Raw genomic sequence first — 20,112 nt, forward strand, 5'->3', positions numbered from 1 at the left:
TTTCACAATACACACAAATACAAATACACACACACAAAACTATGTTCAACTGCTCACTAATTGTTGAGTAAGTCATAAATGTTTTATGCTACACTTTCTGTTAATGTTTAACACTGAGCGCCAAATGCCTCTGTTACAAATCGAAGTGGAAAGGCAGATTATCATCAAATAGTTACATTATATCATTATGAGCCTACAGGCTGTGGTCTGGTGGAGGGAGAATGAATTATGAATGGAGTGTGAGGGAGGATCTTCTCTTCCCCCCGAGGGACTTCCAACACCACTACTCATTTAAGTTGGATGAATGAGAGACAAGGAAGGAAGAGGCCCACACACACACACACACACACGCGCACACACACACACACCACACTGCTTGCCTTACACACTGGCCTTCATGTAATTTACTCCATGAGAAGGAGTGTCACTTTAGCTCCTTGCAACACACACACACACTTCTCATTGGGAGAAATGTATGCTGAAGGGTGCTTTGTTCATTGTCAAACTGTGCATACCAATGCTGAAAAACACCATAAAGAAGTCTTGTCATCTAAGTCACTGGTGCATTTTCTGTCTGGCGCAGACTCGTGTCGGGCCTCTTTGTACATCTCTAAAATGAGTCCCCGAGCTGTGCTGTAGCTTTGCCTAAAAATTCTTCTCATCTCATCACATCTTTGTCTCTTTTGCTCTCCCTCTCTCTGTCCTGTCTCCATGGATCCAGGCCACAGAATGGGTCGATGATATTGTACAACAGGAAGAAGGTGAAGTACAGGAAGGATGGCTACTGCTGGAAGAAGAGGAAAGACGGGAAGACCACACGGGAGGATCACATGAAGTTGAAAGTGCAGGGAGTTGAGGTGAGTGGGCTGACAAGAGTTTGGATTCAGAGGGAGAGAATGGGGGAATGGAGGCGGGGGTGTGGGTGGTTATGGGGCGGACGAGAGCCAACCTTCACCCTGACACAGACAAACACAGGTCTACAGTGAGCTCTCCCCTGGCTGTAATGGAGACAGTCACATGCTGCAGTCGGCCCGTGTCTCCAAGGAGCCTCACCGAGAAACAATGCGGCACAACAATAGTTTTCCCTGGGAAGTCAGTGGAGTGGAACCGATTGTTTGTACCTTATTAAGGCTCTGGATGTTGCCTTTGCTCCAGAGAGCCTACATTAATCTTGCTGGCTCAAAGCAGTACTGTGGAGCTAGCGTTCTCTCACCTCACTCCAAGTCACTCCCCATACCAGCCGCTGCCATAAAAGGCCCAGTTGTATCTGTCCTTGGCTCACCCAGGCTCAATCTTGCTCAACCTGAGGTGGTGGCAATGCAGTGTTGGCACCCAGGCTGATTTATCAGCAGTTGCATATATGAGACTGGGCAAGTCTCAGCCCCAGAATCCTACTCTTCCTATGCTTTCAGTTGTGCTGAAGTTTGGGTTCTGGTGTCTTTTTTTCACGTTTAGCCACAAGCACTGATGCCCGGAGAACAGGGGCTGAGATAGAGTAGAGGTAGAGAGATGTGAGAGTGGGGAACTTTGGTGTTATACACACACATGCACACAAACACACACACAAGCTCAATTCACGCACATGTACACATAACCACACACCTCAGGGAGTGGTGCTGTGAGTCTGTGTCACACAGTGTGACAAAGACAAAGCTCAGGCATTCTCCCCACAGGGGCTCTGCTCTCTGTTTGTACTCCTCCAGATATTTGTCACTCCAAGAAAATGGCCTCTTCCTTCGCCTAGCCAGCTCAGTGTCATCTCTGGTCCTGCAGTGGTCTGATAACCTGTTGGGACTACGCACATCCACCCTTCTGGACTGTAACATATTTCCCAAGTTTCTGACAGTCCTGGCTGTACAGAAGGTTTAGTCAGCCAACTTGCATTAATACAGGTATTATATATTAACATGTGAATACAGATTATGCACAATAATGTTTAGTGTGTAGGCTCTGACTTTGTCAGTTGCCACAGAATACACGTAAACCTGTACTGACAGGGATCAGGAGTGATTCTGCCCTTTTTGGTGTGGTTTCTTGCATAAAAGGCAGGGCTAGCATTTCCTACTGTCTCTGGCATAAACATTGACCCCATTAGAGCCAAGTGGCAACTGCCCAAGTATATATTTTTTATTTCAACAACAGGATAATGTCATAGTTGCCAATTTCACCTGTGGTTTGGGGTGAGTTTACCTTTACCTGACAGGTACACAGGTTCCACTTTTATGGCACGTATCCCTCTGAGAAAAAGCCTGGGACACTGGGGTATGATATGGCAAGAGAATTAGCTGGCTCTTCAGTGGTAAACTTGGCTTGTACAGTTATTACAAGAGCCAGCTGTTCCCCCAATCCAGCCCTAAAGCATGCATAAAAAATCTAAATAAAAATATATCTAAAGCAGAACATTTACTAGAAAGTGGCAGCAGATGTCAGTCGAAAAGTCTACTTTATTTCAGCTGTCTGCCCCCCCGCCCCCCACTGAATACTTTACTGTATGCCAGTGTCCTATTTTTTAGCATCAGTGCTGGTCAATTAACAACTGTATCTTGAGTACTTTTCTTGTACAGTGATAGCGCATGTACTTCTGTGGTCTTGTAGCTGTCACAGTGGACGAGGAGAAACATACTGTTACGGTGTAAAAATATCCAGACCTCTGTGGCCAACGGTCCCAGCTTTATAAAAATAATATTAAGCAAAGTCATTTCCTGTAGCTGAAGAGATTGGCTCTACAGGTGACGAATCATGTGAAATAAAACACAAAAGACTGTTGAATGCAGGCCTGAACTCCAGTTTCACTTGCTACATACTGTGCTGTGTATACTTCATGATCCCATTGACTTTCCATACCACGGCACGTCTGATGTGTGCATGGGGCGTCAAATGATGTGCACCGTATGATGCACTGCTGCATCGTGGTGACAGTGCGGTTTGAATTTTAGCCAGACTGAAACAGTAGCTGGAAACAGAAAGTGGCTGATTTCTTTAATATACTGTATAGCCCTTGAGTCTTTGAAGAATGAGATTTTCTTTACATTCCAGTCGACACTTGACGTGAACATTGAGTAATGCACTGGCGACTATTACTGTATTTTATGTCCATCAGTAGCAATGCGCAGTCAGGGGGTCGGATACTGTACAGCTGTCAAATCATTAAACCTGTGGTGTGCAGTGAACAGTATGCAACAACATAAGATAAAGGGTGTACTAAAGCAAAGACTGGCGGCTGTTCACTGAGCTGCCGGCAATAAATTGCAACAAAGTGTAACTTTCCATTCTTTGTTTTTCTGTGAGCTTCTATATATTGTTAGCCAATACATTTACCAGAGCTAATTGCTGTGCGTGAAGATGAGCTTAGTGTAGAGCGAGAAGAGAGGCAGAAACTGATGCAGGGCTGCAAAGCTCCTAGAACTGAGACCATAACTGCTATTCCACATACTGTACGTAAAAATACTGTGCATACATTGTCTGTGCTGAGTTACGCTGCTAAGACTGCTGTGTGCCTCTGTGTTTGTGTATACATCCGCATCTTGTAGCCTTGGAAAACCTGAGTCATGTCCTTTAAACACCTCACCCTCAAGACTGACAAAGAGAGGTAATCCATCACTGTTGTAACCAGCCTGCATGATGGGATCCTTGACCCTTCATGCACAGTCATGCTTACTGTAAGCACATACAAATGACTTGACTTTTGCCCTCTGTTGAGTGAAAGTATGAGGCCACAGGAGAGGACAAAAGTGATCATTTCTGCTTACCACTCTATTTAAAAAGAGAAAGGAAAGATCCATTTAAATACATAATTCATATCATGCCTTCACGAGGCGGAACACAAAGAGTTGACATAACTTGAGCATAACCTTGCTTGTTTTACAGGAGATTCCTTACATCACTCATGCTGCGCTGTAGCTGCTCTGATTCCCCAGCCATCCAGTGCGTAATAGAGGTTCTGTGCTTATTACATGGGCCAGGTTTAGTGCACAGAGAGGACAAGTGTTGTGGGTGGCTCAGGCTAGTGATGTTCAGTGGCTCCGGTGAGGGAGAGGCTGTGAGTCCGGGAGCGAGAGGCCTTCTGGGGCCTGCGAGAGGCAGCCTTGCGTGGCAGGAGTAGATGTCAGCGTGTGCTGCTGCTGTCCTGTCTGCTCCGCAGTGCTGGCTCAGCAGCCCGTGTAAACCAAAAGCTCTACTCTCTTTCTCCCTCCCTCTCCATGTCTCTACCTTTTTACCCTCTTTGTGTGTCTTTCTCTCTTCCTCCGTCTCCCTTTCATTTCTCAATCTTTTAATTCTCTCACTAGATTTTTCATTGTCCTACTCCACTCCCACCTCTCTTTCTCCTTTCTGCCCTTTCTCTCCTCCTCCTCTCCCCCCTCCACTACCCTCCAAGTCCACAGTCCAGACGGACAGAACCTTGAGTTGGGCGGTAATGCTCCCTGTTCCCTAAAATTGGAGCGCAGGGCATGTTGCGGCATTAGCGCTTAACAGGCCGTGAAATAGCAGCCTGCCTTCCTGACGTCTCCCCCATCACTCCAGGTGAGTTGGCCAGACGGCTGGATAAATGAGCAAGCAGCACCCCCAGCAACCAGCATGCATTTGGGGCACTTGAGGAGAGATGTCCATCAGTGATTATCTCACCACACCCTGCTCTTACCAGGCTCAAGTCATTCACCCGCCCCTATCCATTGCCAAAACTTGCATGGGGATCCCTGCAACAACTCTAATGAGGGTGTCCAGTGTCTTGTCTATTAATCAGGATCCTCTGTTACACCAGGTTATGATTGGCTTTATTCTCCCACAGAGTGATGTCATCTTAATTCAAGCTGTAGGTCTCATACTGTGCATAGCTCTAGCATCCCCTGGCTTCTCACTGTGAAATAGCAGAGGCCTCGAACACATATGCTTTGACAAACTCCAACTTATCTCTGTTCTAGTTCTTGTCAAGCTTCTACCTTGATGCTACCACCTCTTCTTACCTGATTAGCTGTTGATGTGGGCTCGACCCCCCCATCTCCTCTACTCCTCCACCCCTTCTATCCTATCTCCCCATTATTCCTAAGCTTTAATAAACTCCCTCAAACACAGATCGATTTTCTCTTAAGTGAAGGTGGCAGTGCCTCTGACTTATTTCATTACCACAGGCTAATTATACCGATTGAAATGAGCTTCTCTTCTTAAGGTGTGCTGTGCTGCTCTGTGCCCCCACGCTCCCCAGACTTTAATGCCAATACAGCTCTCTACCAATTCCCTAACTCCCCTTCCTGCCTCAGCTCCACCCCACCATCCCTTCACCCAGCCCTCTCACCCTCCGCCACCTAAATAATCAGCTGGTACGTCCTTAGCCCCCGTAACTTGTCATTTTATGTTGGATCCACCCTAATGTGTGATTTCAACTGTGCAACTGTGCAATGAAGGAAGGTAATGGAGCATGCTGGTGGCTCAATCGCCTCTGTTCATTGATAATAATGAAGACAAATGTCAAAACATTAGTTGCTAATGTTGTAATGGAGTGGATGCTAGTGGATGCGCGCTGGATGCTACACTGCATTGGCTTTCAATATCACATGACCTTCAACATTTAGCTCCTCTTTTTACAAGATGTCTAGCCTTTACTTTTACAACAAATCAACATTTAAGTTTTTTGTCCATCCAAGCAAATTTATACCTGATTTCACACAAGTCTCTTGAGCTTTGTGTCTGCTGGTTAAAAATGGGAGAAAAAAAACACTTCACAATTTCATGGTCACCTGGGTGGGTAGCATTGGTAAGTTATAATCAAACTAGCTGCATATCTGTGAAATAGAGTTCCTTTGTGTGGCTGTATGTGTTTTCAGTAGCAGTGGTATAGCTGATTTATAGATGCAGTAGCTGATATCACCAGATTGCGAGGCCAGATGTGAGAGGGCACTAAACAAACCCCTGTTTCAGAGAGGAGGTGACACCATGCGTGCTTTCCCTCCTGCCCTTGCTCCAAGTCAACTGTGAAATTAAGATCAGATTACTGATACAGGCAATGCCCAAAGCAAAAAAGTTTGGATTTTCCATTTTTATTCAAACTTATAGGCTGTCTGTTAGACAACAGTCAGTTGCTTGCTCTGTAAAGACAGTAAATCGATTACTGTTTCCATTGTCTTCTCTCTTCTCCTGGAGCCTGCTTTGTTATTCAATATTTTTTTCTTTGCCTTGGAGCTCACACAGCTAACTCTTCCCTTTTGAATTACTTTATTGTAGAGGAGTTAAGACCAATCTGTGTGTGATATCTTAAAGAATGGTTACCATGGTTATAACTCCTAACCTTCTCCTCTCACATACAGTAATAGTCAGTGAGTGGTTGCATAGGCACAGGAAGTATATGGTTTAGGTACTACATGGCTTCTCATTTATTCAGGTAGTGAAATAAATATATAATTTAAACTTGGATGGAGAGAATATAAAAAGCTTCATGCTATAAGTCACACTGGATACAATGAAATTGCTAGTCAGGCCTTCAAATTGTATCTCTTAGCTTTAGATAGTGCTATGCACGGCAGGTAGGTGCTGGAACCAGATATCCGTTTTAGTTATTGTATGATTTTTTTTCTTCTTTTTTCAAACATCCACCACAGTAGATTAAAGCAGTGATCCTCTCCCTAGCATAATGGCTTAATGGGGGTTGTTATCTTGTTATTAGCGACCAAACCAAAGCCTTCCCACATGAACGCCTTACCCCCGGCATTGGGAGCGTCCACTTTACCCATGGTTTTCCTTTAAGCCCACAGTAATTAGTTTTCCTTCTTTTACGTCTTACAATTGCCAAATCACTCAGCAGCAGTTAAGCGCTCAGTCTGCCTTCCATACTGACCCCACTATCACTGTTTCAATCCAGCAGCCAGATTTGAGGGGCTAATTTTGGAACGGTTGCTGAAGGGAGTGAATGTTTAAGGGGCCTGTCAAAAAGCTGTGCATTATCGACAAGCTTCCATAATTTAATTTACCACTTGCTGCCACATGTTGCAGTGTTGTCATGCTGAGGCATCTCCACGGGGGTCCCCTACTTTATTGTGAAGTGGAAGGCGGAAATGTTCCCAAGAAACCGGACTGAGAAGCATTTTAATTTGTTGCAAAACTTGAGGATTTTGCCTTCCATTTATAGACTTAGCTTTATCGGGGCTTCCCACTGCAGCTGCTAACTTCCCTCCTAGGTCCAGTGAAAAAGGGAAAATTGTCCAGCAGCTACACACACCTCCGTCATTTCTCTTGTGGTAAAAAACAATTCAGAAGAATAATGGAGCACAGTAAAATGGGGAGTAGAAATGACTTGGATCCATATGACTGTTGCTTTGGGGACACTTGGCACAAAAATCCTTTGAGACAGAAGCAGGGATGCTTCCTAGTTCTCCGCATGTCGCTCATTATCCTTATTAATACTGTCGGTGCACCAAATCAACTGAGTTTGCCAGTGTTTGATATATGTAACCCCCTCGGGAGTGGTAGATACGCAGATATGCAAAGTAGGGGCAAGAGGTTTGCAGGAAGGGTGAGGAAAACAGAGCGCTGCAGGCAGTGAGCAGACTTTGCATGACTCTGTGGTTTGCTCCTAGTGTGTGAATTCTCCTTTTGTTTGGTCTCGTGAGCGAAACTCAGATCCCTGGGCAACACAGGGCCTGGGTTTTATGTTAATGAGCAACATTCACCAAGGCTTCTGCCTGCTACTATTTCTCAGATCCAGGCCAGAATAATCTTCAGAGATTCATACTGCTCAGAAAACACTACTACCAAGTGATACAGTGTGCAGTGTTATCTACTGAAAGGGCCCACTCTGGTCCTGACCTCAAACCATTGCTGGATTCAGTTGATTCACTTGAATTTAAAGGTAGGAGTTCAAAGGGAAGCAAGAAGTTTCTGCATCACTCTTACTCTCATTTCCCTTATGTCAGGGTGCAAGTCTTTTGCAAAATCTCTGTCTAATGATGTACAACAGTTTTTTGGCTGGTTCACACATTTCTTGGGCATTTCTGTCTACAGGCCAGGACCAAAGGGTTGGCTGAGGTCTGAGTATTGAGTAGAATCAAAGAGTGGATTTCTATTCCTGAAAACCTGTAAAATGCATTGTATAGATTGGTTGAAATGCCTTGGATATCTCTTCAGGATATGCCTTTTTTCTGAATCTGTGAATTTCCCTTTCTCCCCCATCTTTCTTTATCTTGTTCCCTTTCCTCTCTCTTCCTCTCTCTCTGTCTTTCTCTCTCTCTCTCTCTCTCTCTCTCTCTTACCTCCATCTGCTTCTGCCCTTTGAAAAAGCCGCTTACTCCAATGCTCTCCGTTAATATGAATCCATTCCTGTAGCGAAGGCAAACCCCTATGTCAAGAGCATCAGTTTTCTTTGGATGCTGTAAGGCCTTGGCAGAACCATCTCTTCTTTCCCCTGCTGGCTCTGGAACACTTGGTTCTTTTAATATCCCTCAGATAGGGAGCACAGCACCTGTGTTTAGGATACTACTGTACACGGAGGGGAAAGGATTTTGAGTAGGAATCATCCAGTGACATTATCTCCTCTTTATTCAAAAAGGCAGTACGGCTGGCCCCCCAATTCCACAGGAGCTTTTCTGCCTCATCTGCAAAAATATTTGTGTATTGACGTTTGCAGTGAGATGAATTTGTTATACTCAAGCGTCTCACTCATCAGCTACCTTTATCTTTCTTTTTTCTCAGCTATTTATTCTGCTGGCTACTGCACATGGTCTATGTATTATTAACCAGCAACACAGAAGGTTTAGATGTAATTTGCTGTGTTACATTTAATAACTGCAAAATCAAAATGTACCAATGCTCCAACGTTCACTCTTCAAAGGAGGTATAATGAGTGGAGCAGCAAAGTTCAAAGAGACTGGTTAAGTGTTTGTATAGAATTATACAGTGTGAGCAACTGTGCTTTCCTCAGAGTGATACTGAAAGGATTGATATTTTACATGAAAGGGTGGTAAAGAGGAGTTTAACACAGGAAGCAGGTTTAACCCTTCTGCTTTGGGCAACAGAGTAAATACTTATGCAGATAAGTGTCTCTTCATTAATGCCCTTGTCTTGTTTAGTTAGTCGCAACTTTGTGTCTTCCTGCCTTTGATTCTCTTCTTCCTATCATATCTTGTTTGCATTGCATTCTACATCTCCCTTATTCTATTCCTGACTGATACATCAGTGTTAACCTTGTTCTTTTCACAGTAATCTGAATAGATGTTCTCTTCTGTGTCTTGTACACTGCATGCTTTGGTCCTTCCTTTTTTTCTTCAGTTTCTTTAGATTTTCCACGTTGTTTCTGTTTGAGTCTTTTTGTTTGTTTGTTTTTGTTGTTTTTTTGTTTTTTTTTAAATGTTTTGATTTTTGGTTTTTGTTTTGTTTTTGCTAGTGCTGGAATGAAAGGCAACAACAGACTTCTGTGGATTTCTACCACACATTTAAATGTGAAGAGAGAATGAGTCATTTGTTTAAGCCCAAGGGGGTGCCTAGCTTGTTCTGCATTGTGTGTCGACACTGGTCCCCTGTTAATGTCACTGTCACCAAATAATGATGCATGCATGTAGACAGATGCACTGACACACACACACACACACACACACACACAAATTGAATCTACATACATTTGTCTAGTTTCACTGAAAGAATCTCAGGGGAAAAAAGTGTGCATGCCACATATGTGAGTGAATTTACACACTAAATGTGCACATGTAGTAAAACCTCATTTCATAAATGGAGACTGTTATTGCTGGAAAATTACATTTAAAGATACCAAAAAAATTCTCCTATGTGATAGATGAAAATGGAAGAGATAAAAATTAATCAAAAAGACTGTAGACTGTGGAAAATAAAAGACTGATGAAAAGGAGCGGAGGGAGCAAGAGAGGCTTAGAAGGTGGATGGATGGTAAGGGAGGAAGGAGGGTGGGGAAGGGAGGGTGAGGCGAGTGTTGAGTGGAGAGGAGAGAGAAAGCCGGAATGAACGATATATAGCCGCTGGCAAACAGAAAACAATTGTTACACTGCCTCCCATAACCCACTTCAACCTTAAACAGCAGATTTTTTTCACTCAATTAATTTCTACACATTGGAGCAGGGGCCTTGGCTGAAGCTGGGCTTTTATGTGCTCCTGCTGCTGCAAGGCCTATACACATCTCTGTTTCTCTCTCCCTCCCTCTCTCCTCTCTCTCTCTCTGTCTCTAGCTTTCCTTTTTTTCTCCAGAAAATGAACATTCTGCATTAGAATGGACTGGAATACTTTGAGAGATGAAACCTGAATAAACAGGGAAATATTACATATTGTAAAAATAGTACAGACACACAAACAATTGATGAAAACTATCATTTGATTCTCTACTTGGTAAAGAAATACCTTTTAACCTAATCTGTATTATGAAAGGCAGCCTTGCATCGCTACATACAAACTTTTAAAAATGATTTAAAACTCCAATTATTCATTAAGTTGAATATATCCCTCCATATGGTTCTTCAGTGATTTTGCATTACATCTAAAGCTAATAGAAAGCTGGAATAGCACGACAGCTAACTTTGAATGTTGATTCACATGATTAAATCCCTTAAGAAGATTCACAGAAAGATGCCCTAATGGAAAAACAAAATTTTTATACGAAGATAATAAACGCCAATAATCATGATCACACACAGGAGCACACCGGACCATGGTGGCCCTACGTGGACAGCAGGTTGACTTGCCTGAAGGCAGAGAGAGGGAGAGCAGGCAGAGACAGATGGACAGATAGATAGGGGAGGGCATGACTGAGCTGTGTCTGTGTGTGGTGAGTGAGGGCCAGTCGGAACAACATGAATCATGGCTCCAGTTGAGAGAGGAGGAGATCAGATCAATAACAGCCCAGAGGAGGGGAGAAGAGCGAGAGAGAGAGAAAGAGGATGAAGGGAGGACACAGGAGGTGTTCATCACTGGACCACCCTGACTCCCAGCAGGCTAACTTTTTTTTTCCCTTCTTAGGCTATATAGTTAATGTATTGAGCAAGAGCTGGTTAATTTTCTTGGTGAAAACATAGGTAGATACAGACAATGTGCTAATGTGTGTGTATTGATTATTCAAATGAAGCCATGCACAGGCTATTCATGTTCATCGTTGGTAAAGATCTGTAAAGATATTCTTGTGGCTAGTCCACTACAGTAAAGTGTTAACCTGCGCTTGATCTAATGAGACGCTCTTGAAATACATTTTAAAATATTTAAATTATGAGTGTGCCTTTTTATCAGTTGAAAGGAAAGCACTGAGCGATTAATTCATCTCGCTTTACTCTTGAAGTCACAGAGCTTGTTTGATTGTGCATGTGCATATCTATTTGCTTGTGTGTATGTATAATAAGTGTGTGTTTTTGTCTGAGTGCAGGGGGAGTGCAAAGGCTCAGTAGTGGTCATTTCTCATTAAGTGACCAGTGCGCCTTGGGGAAAGGCCTGTTTTTACAGAGTATGTGTGTGTGTGCCAGGAGGCAGCCACAGTGGCCAGTGCTGGAGTGGCTGTCTGGATGTTTAAGCATGCTACGCACACTAGTGTAAGATGGCTCTCCCCTCCACCATTGTACTGTGGAACAGGCAAGCAATTTTTCTCATCCCTCCTTTTTTTTTATATAATTTGGTCGATAAAGGTGAAGGACGTTTCATCGCTATTTCTCCCTCCCGACTCCCTCCTCCCCGTGTGCTCTGCACTGTCTCAGAGTGAAATCCCAAGATAAAGCTCGCCGGCGCTCCATGTTTAATGGAGCTTAATCCCACAGATTTGAGATACGGAGCTGTGAGGTAATTCCCTCATGCCCATCTTCACTAACAGTCATGTGACCGCCTAATTTTGACCCTTTTCTAGACACAGACAGATAGGTGGACAGACAGACAACAAAAAGAACATAACTCTGCCAAGGACAAATGTGTTTGCTTTTTTAAACAATTTATCAGGAAAGAGGTTGTGCTTTTTCCCAGGATCACAGCAGAACAGTCACCATCTCATCTGCTGTAAAACCAGTTATTTTCTGCCATGCTTTCCCTTCAACTGTGCCTCAGTAAAACGTGGTCATGTTTACTTTGGCTGGTCAGTCAACCTCCCTCTTGATGGGGGATTTATAAATTAATCTGCAACACAGAGACGAATATGAGCCAAAGTGACGAGTTTGGGGAGTCATAACTGAAAGCTTAGCGTCCACAGACAGGACTCCAGCCCCAGCATCACGTCAGGATGCTTGGAGAGAGTTAAGAGGGGTTGGCTGGCTTGAGACTATTTGCAGAAGCCATGTGCTGGGTAGTATTATACCCACCAACAATCCTCCTTAAGTGATGAGCTGACACTAAGCAATTTACTATTCACCCTGCCAGTGAAAATATTTTCAATCCAAGTGCATAAAGCTCCCATGGCAGGCAATATGCCAAGCCCTCTTCTTCTATCTGACACTTTTTGTTTCAGAATAGCTACTGTGTGGTTCAATTTACCCCAAGACATGCTTGTCAGGCCCGCTTGACATGAGCTTCCTTGTCAATGTGTAAAACAGTCCATATGGATGATTGCAGAGCAGCACTGGTTTTTAGTGGTAGTGAGTGCGGTTTGAGAGAAAGAAAATGTGCATGTTTCTAAATAAACCTGTTTTTATACACACACAAAAAAAAGATCTTGAAAGCAAAACAAGGAAACGAGTAGCTCCATTTATTTAATCAGTATCTGTGTGATGACTCTGGGCACTTCCTGCAACTCCCCACAGATTTCTACGTCCACTCTATTTCACCTTCTCCCCCTTTTCATATTGTTTTCTTCCCCTCTATCCTTACCACCCGCTACAGTGGTCTCCTACTTCTCTTGTCTCCTCCCTTCCTTTCTTTGTTGCCTCTCAGGTATAAGACACCTAATTGTCACGGGAGTAGAGGCAAACTGCAGAGTGAAAAACACAGAAATACTGTATAGTTATTGTCCAAAACAAAAACAGCAGGCTTGAGCACTCAGAAATGCCACACACACACACACACACACACACATACAGGTATCAGGATGTCAGTGTGCTGGGGCAGGAGCTGAGTGTTCGAAGCTGTGTTTGTGGTTGTTTATGTGTGTGTAAGTGTATGTTTTTGGCAGGTGAGGGGGCACACCGTCCTTTATAGCTGCACTCTCTCTGGCACTGTCACTTCAAGGTCTCAATCGCTTGCCATTCTGGGCCCAAACCACTGCCAACGCAGCCGATCCACCTCTGCCAAGGTCCTCTTCATCCCTCCGCTACTGCTCTTCTCTCTCCTCCTTTGCATAATTACCCAGGTAATTGTGGAGTAATTGACTGCATCACCTGCTCCTAGGAAGCTCTGGCATTGTTTAATAAACAGCTGGAATATGCGCCACATGTTGTTGGAGAGCAAGAGGAAGAACATATTGGGGCAGAGGGGGAGGGCTGGAGATTGGGAAAGATGTTGGGAGGAGGACTTGAAAGAGTTGGGTGGCAAAGTCGGAAAAGGAGGCGGTGAGAATGTACACATGCTAATTTCCCAAACACAGGCACACAGATATAACATTCTCTAGGCGAGTCCTGAACTTGTTATGCAAGGTGAACATATTATTGCCTATGGAAAGATTAGTGAGGCAGAGGGTAATGAGAATGGGAGATGGATAGATTTAGAGACACAGGGAAGAGAAGAAGCAACAGAAAGTGAGAGAGAGAAAGTTTGAGGCATGAGAGAATGAGATGGATAGATTGGGGGGGGTGAGAAAGGAGAGAGGGGTGAAGCGAGCCTCTCAGGGCTAATGACATTAAGGAGGTCTGATGAATCGACACCCGCTGAGTGTTATTGACGTCCCCTGAGCCTGCCCAGGCAGAGCCAGCCTCCCAGCTCGGGTATTGGCTAGCCCTGCTCCTCAATTAGACTGCCTGATTAGATTCCCTCGGTTGTGCCCTCTCATGGGGTGAGCAGGGTGGCATGATGGATGTGATGGGCAGGATTATCAGAGGGGGTGTCACCCATGCCCTGCCTGAGGGGCACCAGACGATGGGTTTGACCAGTCGTTGCAGGGGCGTGTAGGCGGAAGGCAGGGGGCGCGGCGCAAGTCTCTTATTGAGGCTGTCAATCATTGCCGCTTACAAGATAGAGGCTGAGTCTCTGCACAGAGATTCACAGGAGTAATTACTATTCCATCTCACTTGGCATCTAGATATATTAGGCTGTTCACAACCACTGACCTCACGTGGCAACCCTTCGCCATCTTTGAAACCGTTTGAAAATGCTCAATTTACATAACCTGTCCTTCATTCACTAATCCTCTGAAGAGGGACTTGGAATGTAACTGTGCTTTGATACTGCAGATCTGTGGGTTTAATTCAGTGCGCCATTCATATACAAAACTAAACGTGAAAAATGCTGATAAAAATGTTTAGTTTTGCTGTCATCTGTGTCCCTACATGGGTCCCTAATGTTTTAAGAGTTCGGCTAAGATATGTCCTTAACCCTATTCTCTCCGTTTTCTGGTAGTGACAGTTTCATACAACCATTCATCAACATCTTGGCTCTTGTGGTGCAAAAAATGGGGCAAGTCAGGTAAGTGTCCCAATTCAGCAGTTTTGAAAGGCAGTAACTAATGATATCTCAGGAACGAGGGCTGCTGCTGTTTCCCTGAGAACTTTCCTTCCTGTCCCATTGTGTGTTTGTGTGGCTGGATAGCTAGCTAATGGCCTGTCTCTGATGAATTAGGGGGTCTGACACCCTGCAAACACACTCTCCCAAGGTCAGAGCAGCCCACAGATTACCATATCCGGGGGCTTTAACAATCTAACACAGCCTCAAGTCAGTCGGATGACAATTGAGTCGAGCACACAAGAAGATAAGGGAGTTGGTGGGTTGAGGTGGGGGGGTCTGGCTCCAAAGGAAGAAATTGCTTTTAAAGTGGAGAAAACCTGCAGTGATCTCTGTTGCTGATGTCCCCAACAGTGGCTGTGATGCCAAGTGTCCATTTGTGCATCCCTCTCAGTTTAGGTGCTCTTGCAGTTGTTCACTCGACAATGTTATCCCTTTTCTTTATTGAAAGCTGGTATTCAAACCCCAGTCTGTGCTAAAGAGTCCTTTTACACACAGAAAAGTGCTTGGTGAATGTGCTCTGCTGAAGCACTCCCATATTTCTTGTCATTACCATCAAGTTGTTTTCAAATACGGCGTGGTATAATGTTCCATTATGCAGTGAAACATATTGTATAATGCATTACATTGATTTATAACTGACTGTGGTCAGTGTGTCAGCCTTGTTGTCCGGCAGATGCTGTCATAAAGACGTAGATAACATAATCAAAAAGAACAGACAGAGGACAAGTTGAAGGCTCAAAGTTGTAGCAGTTGTAGGCAAGAACATGTAGATTAACACGAGCAAATGTATGCACAAACATGGACTCTATATATCTAAACAAAAAATACAGGCGTTCATGTGGACGCATATGCGTGCATGCTCACGGAAGCAAATTGTAACAGGGCATACACACATCCACCCACACACTTGCCATATGTGTCTGCAGGGAGTTGGCTAAAATGTCAAGCTATGTGCATGGCTGCCTCCTGTCGACGCCTCTCTCCTTATTTCACAGCAGCACCTGGTGGTGACAAAGAGCACAGAGGAGAGAGACTCCCCAGGAGAGGAGAGGATTGGAGAGGAGAGGAGGGGAGAGTAGAAAAGAGGAGAGGAGTCCACCCATTCCCTAGACAACAGACCCTCCCTGTCCCATCATGTTCTCCTTGCCTGTCAATCCAACTCAGGGCTGCTTAATTTCACTTTGAATTGACGATGTTCGAGCCCCTGCCAAAGTTTGAGGGATTTTAGACGTAGTACCAAAGCCAAGGAGCATAATGAATGAAAAGCCCCTTCCCAAATTGATTTCAAACTAAATCAAACCCTGGTATTCAATTATCTGCCAGAGCTGCCACTGAGGAACTTTAAAGTTGTATAGGCAGAGAAAGAGAGAAAGAGAGGGGTGGTGGGGTGGTGGGGGAGAAAGTGAGGAGAGGGAAAGAGGACGGTTGGAGCAGAATGCAAATGACTCCATCCCTGCGTGGTGTCAGAACAGGTGGCCCAGTGGTAGCGCTGGGGCTGATGAATGAGCTGTTGAAGTGGAGCCCATTGCTACCTCTAGCTAGTGGCAGCTCCAATTCTGCCTAGTTAAGCATTTGGCCTCCTCTGCCAGGAAGGCTTAATTGAAGAAATCATCACAGGGACCGGGACAGATCTGGTGTTACTGGGACCAAATTGTCTGTCTGCCTAACCAGACTGTAACATCATAATAGTGTGATACTATCCATCCGCTAATCACAAGAAAAGTGTTTCATTTCAGGATAACATAGTGGGACTAGATCCCTTTTAATTATTTTGCACCCAGTGTGAATTGCTTCCATTCAGTCACAGGTTAATGCAGGTAGATTTTTTTTTTCCCCTGTTGCCAGTCTTACCCATTAAAAGTCTAAACCTAGCAATGCATTTGCTACAGTCAGAATCTACTGCCTTATGATCTGTTCATGTAGATTACTGGCTGCCACCGTTGTTTAAAAAATCTATTAAAAACAGCTCACAGAGACATACTGCTGCTTTGACTAATGTAATGCATCATGTTGAACAGCACGTGTATTGCTGGTTTTCCTAACATGCTTTTATCACTCAGGTAATTACTGTTTTAGTATCATTTAATACAGTATTACAGCTGTGTCAGGAAGACAAAATATCCTGTTTTTTTGTGACATTTGTTTTTTTCTGCCTTTGTAATATTTAATTCAGTCTAGCAGAGCCCACTGGACAGTATTCACACCAGACAAGCAGACCATAAGGCAGGAAGCAGGGGGAACATACCCTGATTGGTTTATCTTAGCAGAGACCAGTGGCTTTTTTATTGTATCAGAGAGTGAAGGTAATTATTGGTAAATTACAAAAACCTGTCCTGTCAGCGATATCAAGCAGAAACCAATCAAGTCATTGACACTGCAATTGCGTTCCAAAAAACAAGTAGCCTTTGGCCCCCTGCCGCACCTGCGCAGAGTATCGAATGTTTGGCCTAACTAATGAACGACTGAATGCAATTATAACGTACTATCTCTGAAATTAGGCCTGCCATGGTGTTAATTACATAATTACTGAAGATGTCAGCTCTATGCGGGAGGGTGGAGTGTCAGTGGAGAGAGTAGGAGCACACAGGGAGGGAAGTTGCTTTGCTTTCAGGGATGAACTATAGACGCTTCTTTGATTCATGATGCCGGCTTTGTGGAAAATATCGCCTTTGCCAAGTTAATTTTGAAAAGGCCAGCATATTTGGGCAGAGACAATCAGCCTGACCTTTCTGAGAACAACCCCAGTTTTCACTCTTTCACCTCTTTTTTTGTTCTCTCTTTTTTCCTTTCCTTTTTTCCCTTTATTTGTTTCTTTTACCTCTGTCTGTCTTTCTTTATTCCCCTCTCTCCTTCACTCTCTGCTTTTTCTCCTCTCCCTGCTTGTTGGGGCTGACATGCATGTCCTTGACAGCAGCGTCTGCTAATAGAGACCACCATTGTTTATCAACACATCCCACTGATGAAGCGGCCTTCCCGTTTTCTGTTGGAATATTTGTACAAATTTATTGGAGGCTGCCTCTATTAGACACAGGTCTTTGCTAGGAAACAAGTATACTCCTAGTGTAGACAGACAATTGCATTCTCTGGCTTGTGTACTTCACTAATCAAGGCGACGCAGATGACTTTGCCGTTGTTCTGTGTGCAGTTATATCATGCAGATGATTGGAATATCAATTCAATCCACACTTGCAGCCTCATGGCTAATTTGCAAAGGCAGTATATCAAATGTGTCATGAGAATGGGGAACCATATTTCCTTACAGAGAATATGGAACAGAATTTGTCATTTGCCATTCAATGTGCACCTCTCCCTGGTGCCATTTGGTATGGAAACTGAGGCAGTGCATGTGTGTGTGAGTGTGTGAATGAGAGAGAGCGATAGAGTGGAAGTAAGTGTTAATGTATTTATGTTGAATGTGTTTGAGAGTGTTCGTCACTTGGATCTGGGCTACAGACAGACAGGGTATGATGGGGCCAGGGCGTCCCAAACGAGATGCAGATGAGAAGCCTGCTGAATAATCATGTAACATCAACGCTTCTCCACAGACAGGGAGGGGTCTCCATCACAGCTGTTTTCAGCCCAGACACAACCCCACCACCACCCTTCCCGTCCCTCCATCCCCCACCTCTCTCCCTGTCCACCTGTCCCACGTCAGTACTGCCAGCAGAACAAACTCTGACGAGGCTGTTCTAGGAACTAAAAGTAGTTTACCTCCTCCCCATTCTCTGTTATACCTCCACCCGCTGCCTCCTGCCTCGGTAGTCTGCTGTTTTCACAGGAAATTAGCCAGACGTCCCCTGAGGTGGCTCTCGTGCATAGCAAGATATCTGCCTGTCAAGGTGTTCTATGGCTTCTGCGTTCATTTGCTGCTTGGTGTCTCTCTCTCACTCTCTTTTCCCCTGTCTTCTGCCTCTTCATCTGACCCCGGCAACTGCACTGTCATCTAAACCTTTTCCTGTCTGGCTCATCCATCAGATGGACATCTAAGAAGGGCATTGTGAGTGACACTTTCGTGCAAGAAGTGGCCATTTAACATCAAACTAAATAGTGACTTTAGAGCCCCTGTCTGAACCACAGAAGATGAACAGTGTTTTTCTTTGTTTTATTCAAAACAAGTATTTTTTTACACAATAGACATCTGCAGGTATGTCATAGAGGTGATTTTGTTCATGTAATAACAGATCAATCAGTTGTTTCTCTCTCCAATTGTCCCTGTCACTGTCTTGGGAGATTATGGTATTAGGGTGCTGCCTTCAATCACCAACTCCATTTTGAGTGTTATGCTCTAACCCCTGCCATGCAAGCCCTGGCATCACTCTCGAGAGGAATAATTGCTCTGCCCTAAGCTGGTGTAGCCCAGTCCCTGGCCGCACCACGGGTATCAGAACTTAACAACTCTTTGACCCGAGGCACTGTATTTATCACACTTTGTTTTATGACCTCATAAAACAGTACCTTGATGAATTTGATAGGCTTATGAAAACATTTCCATCCAGACAGGCTTTAATGGTGACACAGGGATAGACCTGTACAGTAACCATGTCCATTACCACTTTCTGCCCAAGGCCAGCCTGTAAACCAGTCGCAGTACTTCATCCCATTCTGCTTCTGCAAATTTTTGTGCACTCTCAGTTGAAGAACAGTATGATGAACAACTGTGAAGCTGAGTACTGACTGAGTGACTGATCAGGAGAGTGTCACTTTCGCACAAGTAATGTTGAGAAAACTAAACAGTGCCATTAGACGTTTATGAAAATTATGCTCTAGAAAAAATTAATTATTATAATGTGATGTTATTCCATTTCTATTCTCCGACTCTTTCTTGTATTGTGTTCATACTGGTGCGCCCGTGTTCCGAGTGGTTGTATGTGACCCCTCCTATTGTCACTTCGGACTTTTAAGGACAGTTCGGGTTCAAGTAGTGGAGGGAGTCATTGAAATGGGTCAGATAGTGACCCATTTTTGCCCCTCTACATGAGAACAGAAGGTGGACGTCAGTCACAGTGGGGGAGCACAGGGAGAAGCAGCACCTCTCGGGATCTGTCCCTAGTAAAGAATCGCTGAAACAGGGAATTCAATGGCCCAAGACTTCTGCAACACAAAGGACTGTCCTCCTGCTCTGGCACACAGGGGACACAGTCAGCAAAGTGCCTCTTACAGCCAAGACCAGAGCATTGGATTCATTGTGTGTCTTTTGTGCTCTTAGAGGCACTGCCCCGCTTTTGCTTTTTTCCTTTTTTTTTTTTTGGAAATTTTGTTTCAACTCATGCAGACATTTGAGAGGTGCCAATGAAGGATGGCGCCCATTTGTGGATGTCTGACACAGCATCTTACTATTGCCCAGTAAAGGCTCATGATTGGCTTAAAAGAAAAAAAGTCTGTTGTCTCATTTTGGTGCAGTGGACAAAGGACTCTTAAGGCAAAATGACCAAGTCAGGCCTGCGATACCAAGGCTTTTAAGATGTAATGATCTCAAGTTTATAGTAATGTCTGTCTATTTGTTGTCTAACTTGATAATGGAAAAGTGTTTTAGGTTGAGGATAATAT

At 44.2% G+C, this 20,112-nt stretch overlaps 1 protein-coding gene across 8 annotated transcripts in view; it reads left to right on the forward strand.

Annotated features, from left to right (window-relative positions):
* Positions 1-20,112, forward strand: part of camta1a (calmodulin binding transcription activator 1a) — a 274,478-nt gene that overhangs the window by 155,629 nt on the left and 98,737 nt on the right. For all 8 annotated transcript variants that reach the window (XM_051071351.1, XM_018674475.1, XM_018674476.1 and 5 more), the window contains one exon: positions 722-857. In XM_051071351.1, coding sequence (XP_050927308.1) covers positions 722-857 — 136 coding nt within the window. The remainder of the gene's footprint in view (positions 1-721; positions 858-20,112) is intronic.

This window comes from Lates calcarifer, linkage group LG6 (assembly GCF_001640805.2).
Source record: "Lates calcarifer isolate ASB-BC8 linkage group LG6, TLL_Latcal_v3, whole genome shotgun sequence".
Classification (NCBI taxonomy): domain Eukaryota; kingdom Metazoa; phylum Chordata; class Actinopteri; family Centropomidae; genus Lates; species Lates calcarifer.